Source organism: Sinocyclocheilus anshuiensis, unplaced genomic scaffold, assembly GCF_001515605.1.
Source record: "Sinocyclocheilus anshuiensis isolate Anshui unplaced genomic scaffold, SAMN03320099.WGS_v1.1 scaffold1430, whole genome shotgun sequence".
Taxonomy (NCBI): Eukaryota; Metazoa; Chordata; class Actinopteri; order Cypriniformes; family Cyprinidae; genus Sinocyclocheilus; species Sinocyclocheilus anshuiensis.
Window position 1 is genome coordinate 1874991 of NW_015555721.1, and position 13169 is coordinate 1888159.

A 13169-nucleotide genomic window follows, 5' to 3' on the forward strand; every position below is an offset into this window, starting at 1 on the left:
TATATATATATATATAAGTATAGTGCATTGATATTAGTGTACTTATTACATAAAACACACTTGGAAAATATGTTTGGACTTCACTTAAAAAATTAATTACAGAGTATTTATTATTTTAAATATTTTTTAGCTATCTTGAGGCCCTCTTGGAAATTTGCTGAGACCCTCTAGTGGGCCCCGGCCTCCAGGTTAAAAACCACAGGTCTATTGCAAAAAAACAAAAAAGTAAACCACGAGGGCCAAGGTTGCCATTTGGAACAGGGCTTGGGATTTTATGGCCAATAAGGTCTAACTTCACTCTTCCTGTCATTTTAGGGTTTATTTCGGGTGGCCCCCTCGGCCTCCAAGCTGAAGAAACTGAAGGCATCACTGGACTGCGGGGTCATGGATGTGCAGGAGTACTCGGCCGACCCACATGCCATCGCAGGTGAGCATCTGCCTCTCTCCTCTTAGCTTTTAAAATGTCCACTGATCTACCCGCAGTGTCCTTTTAGTGGATCGCAGCTACAAAATCTCAGACCCCATGGCAGTTGGCATTAAATTCTGTCCCAGGTTAATTTGATCTCATTACTCTGGGCCTGAAGCGTGACCTAGTAGCCGTCAGGTAGGGGGCCACAGCTGACAGGCGCTACACGCTGATTGTGGCTTTTGACAGCTCATTTGTCAGGCTTCCCTTTAGTATTTCAAGCAGCGAATATCACACCTCCAGTCACGTCCTATCACTCTTTCACCGTGCCCCTGCCTCTCTCCTTCCCTCTGACCTCTTTCCTTCCTCATCTGCTTCCCTCAGGAGCCTTGAAGTCTTATCTTCGTGAACTTCCTGAACCTCTAATGACCTTTGAACTCTATGATGAATGGATTCAAGCTTCAAAGTGAGTATCGATAGTCTACCCCAACACACACTCCATTACCATTTGCCATTTTCAGATTTCACCTTTGCTCAATTCCAAAAAACACCCTGATAGTAAATGTACATCACAGAAACATCTATTTGATGTGCGTTTTCATCTGGAAGATGTATTTTTAAAGTGTTTGCTCATGTGCAGTATGTTTATAAGACATTTCCTGTGCTAAAAAACAGCTAAAATACATCTCCCAGGACGGCCAAGCTTTGTGTTCAACTGGTTTTAGCTGGTTAGACCAGCTTGAAAAGCTAAAGTGGTCAAAACCTTTCTAAAACTGGCCTGCTAAACCAGCTATGACCAGCTGTAGACATCTAGAAAAGATGTTTATGACTTAGAATATATGTAAAACTGCTTTTTTAAATATGTATATCAGCTGTTTGTACACAACCGATGTTTTGCAGATGAAGCCCTCTGTAACTCAAATCTTGGAGATTTACATGTGCTCTCTGGATAGTGAGCCGTCTACCTATCCACCTTATTTTTCAATGTGGAAGTAAGCCATTTTCTGTGAATGTGTGAGACTTTTGGTTCATTAGTCTCTGTAGGGAAATAACGAGAAGAATAACAAAAGTGCAGTAAATGGTAAAACTGTTTTCACTACAAACCAGTGTGTTCATAATTAAGATAATACATTAAAATAACATGGTAAGAAACAACAGTTTGCAATATCGAGCAGCAAAACGAACTGTTTTGTACAGCTAAAAATAGCTGGAAGTGAATGACACCGGAAGCCAGACACATTAAGTTTACAAATGGCCGCGCCCGCACTTACGGGAAAAATAAGGTGGATAGCATTTAAGACACTGAAAATTAACAGTATGCTGCTTTCTGAGATACCTTCTTACAATATCACGTAAGCTTTACAGATAATTGAATTACAATATCTTATCCTAATATTTGTGTTTGTTTGTATACGTATTAGAGTATTATGTTAGCTTAGCAACGTGCGCTAATGCTAAACTCAGTTGGAATCTCCTTTACGAAAATTAACCATGGTTTTATTATAGTAAAGGTTTAGTAACCATGGCTTTTTGGCATATTAGTTACCTTTTGTTCAACCACAGTTTTACTGTGCGTGCTTTCACATTGAGCAGCATTAACTACACAGAGCCGTTGTTCACTGATGAGTTGCGCAAAACCACATCCATATTCGCGCGATTTTTTGCGCAGCTCATCAGTGAACATCGGCTCTGTGTAGTTAATGCTGCTCAATGTGAAAGCACGCAGGTGATGGAGATTTACCGCTGATTACAGAACCGGCTTTCTGACAAGATGCGCGTTAAATATCGCATGCGATTTATCGTGCAGCCCTAATTAGAAGTAACTCACGTTCTCTCAGTAAACTACTAGTGTAATAGATTTTTATACTGAATTGTATGTAAGTGAACTTAACACTAAATGTACAGTGGAAGATTTGTCAGTAAAATCAGGCAAATGCTTATCTTTTTCTGTGTTTGTTGACAGCACTGTGGAGAAAAAAAATATCAAGTTTATTCATATTCTGTATACTGTACCTAATGCATCTCTCCCTGTGTCTTTTCTCTAGTATTCAAGATATGGATAAAAGACTCCAAGACCTTTTGTGTACATGTGAGAAACTACCAGCAGACAATCTGAACAACTTCAGGTGTGTGGCGCTTGTTATTTACTTATTGTTTGTTATTTCTCTCGAGGCTTTTGTCTTTGAATGAGTCATGAATGCAAGAGCTCATTAGAAGAGAGGAGTGTCAAATCTCTGTCATATCATGAGCGAAGCAGCAGTTCCTTCACTGACAGGAAGTGGGCATGTTTCTGAAATAATCAGAGTTCATTAGTCCTACAGAGAATATTTTTGAGTTCGGAAATGTCCTTCAGTCCAACCTGTTTAGTTTGCCAAATATACAGACGCTGTCTCTGGCAAAGACAAATTCAGCCTTTCGTTTCGCCTTGACTGATTTGGCCAAAGACTAAGCCACACAATAAATAATACATCATTAATCCAGGATTAAGTTCAAACAAAGCTTCCGTTTAAGAAAATAAGGATGCCTGTTCATATGGATTATGCTTTTGGCACGTCTTCTAGCCAAGATTTTCCAGATATATGCTGTGGGTCTTGGATGTTTGACTGCACCTGCCTTCTGTCAAACCTACTGAAATATTGATAATATACAGCGACAGGAATAGCAAATGTAAGAGTGAATGCCAGGGCAGGGCTAAACCCTTTGGTCAAACTGAGATTAAAACTGAATTTTTTATTTTTATTTTTTCAAAACAGATATTTAGTTAAGTTCTTAGCCAAACTCACGGAGCATCAAGACGCTAATAAAATGACGCCAGGTAATATTGCAATAGTTCTTGGACCCAACCTGCTGTGGACACATTCAGAAGGGTGAGTGCATGTCTTCCGTTTGGATTATTTCTTACATTTATGTGGAGAGCAGCAAATTCACGAAGCAATTTAAATGGACAGTTCACTGAAAAAATGAAAATTCTGTTATTACGTACTGTACATATGACTTATTTTTCTTCTGTGGAGCACAGTGTTGTTACTGTAAACTAAAACTAATAAAAAATAATTTTCTTGAAATAAAAGTACAATAAGATATAAATATTAGATACAAAATTTAGAATATGATAAAAATAGGAGTTCAAGAAGTGCTAAAATTGCTCAAACAGAAACAAAAAATAAAGTAAACCGTAATATACAAATATTGACCAAGAAAAATAAAAATTTGCGAAGCACATACAATTATTTAAGCTAAATTAAATCTAAAAATGTACAAATAAAAGCTAATTCAAAATAATAATGACTGCTATAATAATATATAAATAATACAAAAATAAGCATTTTTGAAGAATCCATACTACAACAGTTCATAGTGACCTTGTCTGTCAAGCTTTAAGAATGATAAAAACACACTATAAAAAGTTCATACAGATTTTGCACAATATTCAAGTCATTTGAAGTCATGCAAAGGTTTTCTATGTAAAACTGACTGATATTTGTGACCCTGCATCACAAAACCAGCCAAAAATGCATTGTATGGGTCAGAATTATTGATTTTTCTTGTATGCCAAAAATCATTAGGATATTAAGTAAATATCATGTTCCATGAAGATATTTTGTAAATGTTCTACTGTAAATATATCAAACATAAATTGATTAGTAATATGCATTGCTAAGAACTTCATTTGGACAACTTTAAAGGAGATTTTCTCTGTATTTTGCACCCTCAGATTCCAGATTTTCAAATAGCCTAGTTGTATCTCGACCAAATATTGTCCTATCATAACAAACCATACATCAATGGAAAGCTTATTTATTCAGCTTTCAGATGATGTATAAATCTCAATTTCAAAAAATTGACCCTTATGACTGGTTTTGTGGTCCAGGGTCACATTTAATGTTTTTGGAGCTCTACAGATGTGGTCACTGTGAAAATGTTGTTTTATGGAGAAGAAATACATGAGGATTGTTAAAAATGTAACCTTTTGTGTTCCACAAAAGAAAGAGTCATTCAGTTTTGGATGGACATAAGTGAATTACAATTTTAGGTATACTACTCCTTGAATATATCTAGTTGTATATTTTGACATTTGTAATGTGTAGGTCAAATGGGTCATTGATCTTCACAGGAACATGACGGAAATGATGACCACCATGTCCCTGCAAATCGTCGGCATCATCGAGCCGATCATCCAGCACGCTGACTGGTTCTTCCCTGGAGGTTCGATAAAAAGAGTCGTGAAAACATATTCGCACATACACACGAGCGTGTTCTCCTGCGAGATTTGGACTGATTTGTCTTTGCTATTCTTAGATATTGAGTTCAACCTGACAGGCAGCTACGGCAGCCCGGTCCACACCAACCACAACTACAACTACAGCTCCATGCCCTCGCCCGATATGGACCAATCAGAGCGCAAGCTGCAGCATGACCAGAGCCGACGCCCACTCAGTGTTGCTACTGACAACATGATGCTGGAATTCTACAAGAAGGATGGGTAGGTTGTTCTGCACTCTTGGCTCTGTCTGCCTCCTCCATCTCTCCTCTTTTCCTTTTCCCTCCCACACTCTTCCTTTAGCTTCTCATACCATCGCTAATCTTAAAGGGACAGTTCACTCAAAAATGTCATTTACTCATTCGTTCCAAACCTGTACGACTTTCTTTTTTCCATGAAACAAAAGGTACATTTTTGAAGAATATCCTGGCAATCCTCGCAATATGGCTTAGTGTGAATATCAAATCAAAAAGGCTGCAAATGAATTAAATACATATATGTGCTGTGGGTTTCAGAGTGAAGCACAGCACTGTTTATTTACACATGACCAGCTCACGATCCAGTGTTTTCAGCTTCTCAGAGCAGCTTGGTTCACCGTAAATGCATCTGCTCTTAGTTTGAGTCGCTTAAAATGTGCATTTGGGAACACGACATGCGTCATATTTTTGTCAATAAAAGAGATGCTTTTTGACGAGGCTTTTTTGCTGAAATAAAATGTTGATGGTTTAACGTTTGAAAAATTAAGACAGCTATAAATGTACTGTAAATGTTAATTTTATATTATTTTACTTAAATACATTATTTATTTTTATTTTACAGTAAAATATTACAATAGTAATGTTTATATTTGTAATACTTTTATTTAATAAAAATACCAATATATAATAATATTTTTTATTAGTAGTAGTAGTAGTAGTTGTATTTTATAGTAGTAGTATTTTCATATGTGCTGTATATGTAGTGTGTTTGTGTGTGTAATGATTTTTTTTTCTTTTTTTTTTTTTTTTTTTTTTCTGATTTAATCACAACTTTTTTGACCAAATTGTGCAACCCCTTTAAACAAGCACAACAAATCTGAAGCTTTAAAAAAAAATTACATTTTAAATTGCACATTTATTTAGAAAAACACAATTACATTTTCCCCCCAAGATCGTCCAGTGATTTTTATTTTTATTTTTCAAAATAATGAGGGTGACCACAAGTGTCTTATTACTTCAGAAGACTCGCTCATGAGTGGACCATTTACTGTAGATGTATTTGTAGTATACTTAGCTTGAAATAAATATATTTCAAATATTTATTTTTCACTAGGGCAGTATATTAATCTTTAATGTTCCATAGAAGAAAGAAAGTCACATGGGTTTGGATCAACATGAGAAAATGACAACAGACGTTCCTGTGAACTATCCTTTTAAATTAAACATCATTGCAGTAACAGCCTATTACTGACAGGGTTCGATAGGTGCCGCTTAAACCAATTAGCAGCGGCGGATAGCTAATGTGTTCAGCGACTAATTCACTTAGACGGGACGTCAGTCACATCGTTATCCAGTAACCTTTCAGTGTCATTTGTTCTCAATTGGAGTTGAGCTCCGGGAACATCTCAGCGACTCCCACAATCTGCCCTCATTTGAATAGAGCTGGTCTCGGGCTGATGGGCTGCCACGGTCTCTATGGTAACGTGGATGGAGTATTGAAGGAGGGCCGCGGCTCGCTTATCTTTCACTGAGGGGGCTGGATTTCTGCCGCTATCGACAGAGACACGTGGCAGATGTGCCAGGCTCTGACTCATGCCACCTGCAATGCTCCAGCAGGTGGAAAAATAGCGCATACGGAGGAGGAGATCCAGACTTCTGTTTGATAGAGTCCCACTCCAGACTAGCTTATGACAAATATTGCGTTCTGGCAAATATTTGGCAAACAATGCTGATAAATTACCACATATTAAATACAAGGCTGTGTGGAATCATATTTGCAAGTGCTTTAATGAAATGATTAATGAAAGGAGAATAGCAGCCATTATAACTGGAGGGAACATGTCCACACTACTTTTAGACGTTGTTAATTTCACTCCCCTGTAAAAAAAAATGGTGACCTGCAATTTATACCTATATGTCTACCTAATCTAAGTGCTAAAATATTATGTATTCATATATTTAGGTTGATTTAGAGATATTAAGTAATATCAGTGATATTAAGTAATATTTTTGACTTTTTTGATTATGTTTGATAAAAAAACACTTAAGTATTACAAATTTTTTTCAGTGTACACTATTTGGGAGGTTTATTTTGCTTGGCTACATTGTAGAGAAAAGTCAAAGTCAGTAAATTATAGAAGCTTGTTTCCACCACGGGGTTAAAAATATGTAAATGCAGTTTTTTTTTATCACATTTTTTACTTTTTTTCCCCTGCGATTCTGAGTTTGTCTCACAATTCTGTCTTTTGTTCTCAGAATTGTGTCAGAGAATTTTGAGGTATGAAGTTAGAATTGTGAAATATAAAGTCAAAGTTATGATATATATATATATATATATATATTAGTCAGAATTGTAAGATATAAACTGCGAGATGTAAACTGAATGTAAGTGTTTTTTTTTGTTTTTTTTTAATTCCATGGCAAAAAAAAAAAAGAATTGCAAGATGTTAACTCAAAATTCTGAGGAAAAAAAGTCAGAACCATGAGATTTAAAATCAGAATTTTGCAAAAAATACAAGTCAGAATTGTGAGAGATAAACTCACAATTATTAAAAAAAAAAAAAAAATTTCGCTAGCGAAAAGCGCTTGAGAAACAGTGTCTCTTCCATGGCTCAGTACGCTTTCAACTCATTTTTTTTAGTCTCGAGCAAGACTGTATGACATTCACATTACATGATTTGACTGATTTTTACGTAGAAAGGGCGACAGCGCACCGCATTAAAATAAATGATCATTCATGTTTTCATAACCGCTGGCCAAATTCAAAAACGAAACTAAAATTAAATCATAAAATTAAATCGTATAGGGAGGATCGGCTCTGCGTAAACTCGCAATTGCAATAAAAAAGTCAAAATTCTTAGTTACTTTCTTGCAATTCGATGTTTTTCACCTTGGTAATTTTTTTTATCCCGTGACGAAAACATGCATCTTTTACAAAATGACTTTTTTAACATAATTTTTAACAAAATTTTTATGACATTTTCTAGAGTTACTAACTTTTTTTCTTGAAGCTTTAGCTTTTAAGCATTCATATTTAATCTGATATGAATATTTCCATGACAACCAGCCATTGCTGTGTTTCCCTCACATTTCCTCATGTTAAAATGCTCCTGATGTCTGCTGTCATTTCAAACGCACTGACAAGTTTTATAGATCACATAACAATTAGAGACTCTGACCCACTGTATTTTAGGACTGATGTGTTTTGTTAAAGGGGAGGCTAAGTGTCTGATTGTTTATGTCCACAGCTCTCGGGGTAAAAGCAATTAGAGTAAATGAGGCTTAATGGTGTCGCAGCAGGCAAGAGAGCCAGCTGCTCATTTAGGCTGACATGTTCTCACCTCTGGATGGCCCTGATCTTCCAAACACTGCATGCTCTCGCCACACAGTTCTCATTTAGCTGTCCTCCCCTGTCCCCATGTCACTTACTTTTGCTTACTCTACAGACATTACTGTTAAATGTAAACTCACTGTGTTGTCTCTAAACTCATTATTTTATCCACACTTAATGCAGCATTAGGAAAATTCAAAGGTACCATTCACCTTTTCTGTTATACTGTGGCTTTGCTTTTGGTAACACTTTAATAACTTAATTAACAATCATTTAATTTCTGTATTGCTTAACAAGACAGTCAAGCATGTATGTTCAAATATAAAAACACTACCGTTCAAAAGTTTTTTTCGGGTTGTGGTCAGGTTATTTGTTTGTTTATGTATTAGATTTATTAAGCAAGAATACATTAAATAGATCAAAAGTGACATTAAAAAACATTTATAATTGTACAAAAGATTTCCATTTCGAATAAATACTGTAATATTACAAAAATGTATATATTTTAATATTACAAAAATAATATTACAGAAATATTAAGCAGCTTGACTCTTTTCAACATTGATAATAATCAGAAATGTTTTTTGAGCATCAAATCAGCATATTGACACTGAAGACTGGAGTAATGATGCTGAAAAGTCAGCTTTGCATCACAGGAATAAATTACATTTGAAAACTTTAAAATAGAAAACAGTTACTTTAAATTCTAGAAATGTTTCACAAAATTACTGTTTGTACTTTATTTTTGATCAAATAATGCAGTCTTGGTGAACATAACACACTTCTTTCATAAACATAAAAAAAAACACTTACCAACCCTAAACTTTTGAACAGTGATGTGTATTATTCAAAATTTGAATCAATCATATTCTATTGTGTAATTATATCTTGTAACAATTACAATAATTGATGTTGATTGTAATGATGCAAGTTACTATCAAGTGTTTTTTTAACCCTCTGACACATGAATTATTAAATGACAAAAACATTTTCTTTTTATAAAGAAAAATATATATTTTTTTATAATATAATCATAATTTAGAGAGTTACACACCTGGCCTCTAACAAAATAATGACCTTCACCACTTTTGAAATTGGATTAAAAAAAACACTTAAGATGTAGAGCACAGTCATATAGAATTATGGGTAATGGTTAAAGATAATCATTCAAGGTGGCTAGTTGGCATCATGCATCAGAGGGTTAACATTTCTGTAAAGTACATCTAGTTGTGTTTTCTGCAGTGGTTGTGATTGATGGTTTGCGGGTCTTTATGTGGGCAGTGTGGGTGTCAGAGTCATGGACACATCGTGGGTGAAGGGCAAAAGTTCCTCTACACTGGGCCGCAAAGCCTCATCCACGCCTCCCAGCGCACAACCGCCCGGCTCTCCTGCGGACACCCTGATCACTGAGCAGCCCGGTGAGCTGGCCACATCTCCAATCCCCACTCCCCCTCCTGGAGACAGGGGCAGGTAAAAAAAAACACACACACGATTCCCATCATCCTCTACATGTTTTCCATTGTCATTTCAATGTACTGTATGCACATTTCACAGTAGAACTTGTTGCATCAACTAACTTGAGACCTCATTGTTTTCCATTCAGCAATTAACTCTTGCTTTCCCTGCATTTGTGTATTAATGACATCATTTCCGCTGCTCTTTCATGCTTTCCTTGTTCTAACTAATGTTTTATTTTTTGTCTTTATGTATAAATAGAATTATTTATACAAATACAGTAGTGCAGTCAGTATGGCCGTGTACACACTGCAGCTAAATACGATTGTCAGTCCTCTTTTGAGTTCTTCATCCTGTATTGTACACACCGACTTCAGTTGTGTGACATCCGCATTCTGCAACCAAATTAACAGCATATACATTAAACCAAACCAAACTCAATAACTAGTTCTTGTAATGTAATTAAAAACCCATGCGAGTCTCTCTTCTTCTGATGCGAGGCAAGAAGATCTCAGGGAAAGAGGTACACTACCGTTTGAATGCTTGGGGTTAGTAAAACTTTTTCATTTCTGTTCTTTTGAACTTTGATCAAAGAATCTTGAAAAAAAATATATCATGGTTTCCACAGAAATATTAAGCGGCACTGCTGTTTCAACATTGATGGTTATAAGAAATGAGCAGCATATTAGCAGTGTTGCGAAGGTTACTTTGGATTAACGTAATTACAGATTACCCTATTTAAAATGTAATAAGTAGTGTAACTATTTCAATTACTTTATTAAAGCAGTGAAACTGATTGCATTTGATTACCTTTCTGAATTTCTTACTACTGTTTTCAACTGTTAATCATTTTCAAACATTTGTGACCCTGGAGCACAAAACCAGTCTTAAGTCGCTGGGGTATATTTGTAGCAATAGCCAAAAATACATTGTATGGGTCAAAATTATTGATTTTTCTTTTATGCCAAAAATCATTAGGATATTAAGTAAAGATCATGTTCCATGAAGATATTTTGTAAATTTCCTACCGTAAATATACCAAAACTTAATTTTTGATGAGTAATATGCATTGCTAAGAACTTCATTTGGACAACTTTAAAGGCTATTTTCTCAATATTTAGATTTTTTTGCACCTTCAGATTCCAGATTTTCAAATAGTTGTATCTCGGCCAAATATTGTCCTATCCTAACAAACCATACATCAATGGGAATCTTATGTATTCAGCTTATTTCAGAAAATTGACCCTTATGACTGGTTTTGTGGTCCAGGGTCACATATGAGGGTGAGTAAATGATGACTTCTAACTATCCTTTTAAGCACCATAAAAAAATCACAGAGCGCGTACAGTATGTTTCTCATTTCACACCCAAAACGATAATTTAGAGGATTCACTTCTGGATTTGAACGCAGTTGTCATTTTTGCAGTGTGTACAGGCCTATATGATCATTTAGTGTGGTTAAACCATCACAGTTTGGTAGGATTGGTCCCAAGAAATGTAAGACATTCTTGCTGTGGCTTCCTATTCATTCAGTTTCACTAATAATAAACCCATATGCAAAACATACATTAATGAAGTGAAGGTCACGCCATGGTTCAGTCACTGTGTTTAGGGTTTGCAATGGCTGATGATTTGACTGGCTTATCCCCCCCGCGCTATTCACCAAACTTTCTCTGACGTTTGGTTGTTCGAAGATATTTTTTTCTCTTGCCTTGGTGCAGTGCGCAGACACAAGGTCATTTTCAGTGTAATTTTCTGTCTTCTTCTTTTTAATTTCAATGCATCGCTGTGCTTTTCCTCCCAGTAGAGTCAGATGGCGCCTGTTTTTTCATTGCTAAGCTTGCTGTTTGCTAAACCTGTTGCTCATTGATGCGCGCTAAACTGGCTAAATGCTCATACCAGCTTGAGACACATGTAGACCAAAGGATCCTGAGAGTATTATCAATATTGTATAACGCTAGCGAGCCACAGCTGGAGCTAAACATCCACTTTCCTGTTGCGCTGTCATGCGTGTGCAGTTGACCAGAGCTCTCTCTCCTGTGTCCTCTTCCTCCTCCTCCTCCTCCTCCTCACTCGATATCAACTCCAACCCCAAGCCTAGCTGCCTGCACTTTCCCAAACACGGCCCCGTGTGTGACGCGCCGCATGCCGCTCCGCCTGATGCCAATGCATCGCCCCTCTACATTAAAACCCCTCTCGTGCTGACCCGCCACGACATGTCCCTCGGAAACCCCCCTAGCTTCCCCTCCTCCGCCCTCCCGCCGTGGGCCGCCTGTCCATGTGCCCGCGAGAGAGGACTCCCCAGGCTGACTAGGTAAATACCACCTGCCTGTGGCCACCCCGCCTTCGCATAACACACTGTGACGGCCATCAGGGCTCCTCACACTGTCTGACCGCTCACCTCAGATCACTCCATACTGGCTCCCACTTTTCCATCTTGTTTTTGGAACTTGCTTTGTAATGTTATTGCTTTTTCAGGCCCATCACGCAGATTCCGTAACATTCTCATTGTCCAGGGAAGCCTGAGGTTGCCTAGCAACTGAGGATGTTACTGGCGTTTAGGGAAAGTGGATCCTTCACCTAGAAATCAGTGCTGTCATTGATAGCTTTTATTAATATTTTGAATCAGTTCTTATTTTCTGCTTTTATTTTAATTTCAGTTAAAATTCAGTTTTGTAATTTTCTTGTGCTTTTAGTTAATGTGTATGTATTTTTATTTCAGTTATAGCTCTTTTAGTACATCAAGTTAAACTGAATTAAAATGTTGCTTTGGCAGCTAGCTGAAATAAAAAAAAATCAGTTTGTTTTTTTATATTTTATTTCAGTTAACATATATTTTGTTTCAATTAATGATTTTTTTTTTTAATGGTTTTAGTTTCAGTTTTAGTTTTAACCCTGGTAGAAATAAATACATTGATGGAGCTGCATATGGTGACATGAATGTATTATGCTTATGAATGTATTGATTGTGAAATTGAGTCAAGAGTTGTGTTTGATGTGCATGAATATTAACACCAGCTCTGTTCCAAAACCTAATGAGCTGCCCACCTAGGCATCTATTTTAGTCATCATAGGCGCTCTCCCAACACAAAGACTCCTCCAAACAATAGGAAACAGATTTATTCTGGCCTTATGAGATAGCTTTGGAAAAATAAAATTAAGGACTTCCCAAAATCAATTGCAATGATATAATCTGATTGCCACTTTACATTTACTAATTTCTTAGAAATTCTATCTAATTAAAATGCATCCATTCTGACAATGTCTGACAATATAGAGCACTGCAGTGATGACATATTTTTGTAGGCCAACTTGTAAGTTCGCATCACCCTGGTTCCCTCGACAATACCCCAAAAGGGTTTTTTCATTGGCTTTTGGTTTATTGCAGAAAATTAGCTCTGTGATCAACAAAAGATTCTTACAGGATAATCTTCACTAAGGAGTTTTAAAGCCTAAATACTATCGTCAGAAGTAAAAAAGCTTAAACATACACTAGCCTATATAGGAACTGTGTTATGA

General features: G+C 36.5%; 1 protein-coding gene across 6 annotated transcripts in view; it reads left to right on the forward strand.

Moving 5' to 3' along the window:
• The window catches only part of LOC107672479 (rho GTPase-activating protein 44-like), a 63580-nt gene that overhangs the window by 39204 nt on the left and 11207 nt on the right, over positions 1-13169 (forward strand). For 5 of the 6 annotated variants that reach the window (XM_016465684.1, XM_016465689.1, XM_016465685.1 and 2 more), the window contains exons 11-18: positions 316-427; positions 791-872; positions 2452-2532; positions 3160-3273; positions 4521-4612; positions 4706-4889; positions 8379-8396; positions 9477-9665. In XM_016465684.1, coding sequence (XP_016321170.1) covers positions 316-427; positions 791-872; positions 2452-2532; positions 3160-3273; positions 4521-4612; positions 4706-4889; positions 8379-8396; positions 9477-9665 — 872 coding nt within the window. The remainder of the gene's footprint in view (positions 1-315; positions 428-790; positions 873-2451; positions 2533-3159; positions 3274-4520; positions 4613-4705; positions 4890-8378; positions 8397-9476; positions 9666-13169) is intronic. The other variant, XM_016465686.1, reaches the window with a different exon arrangement.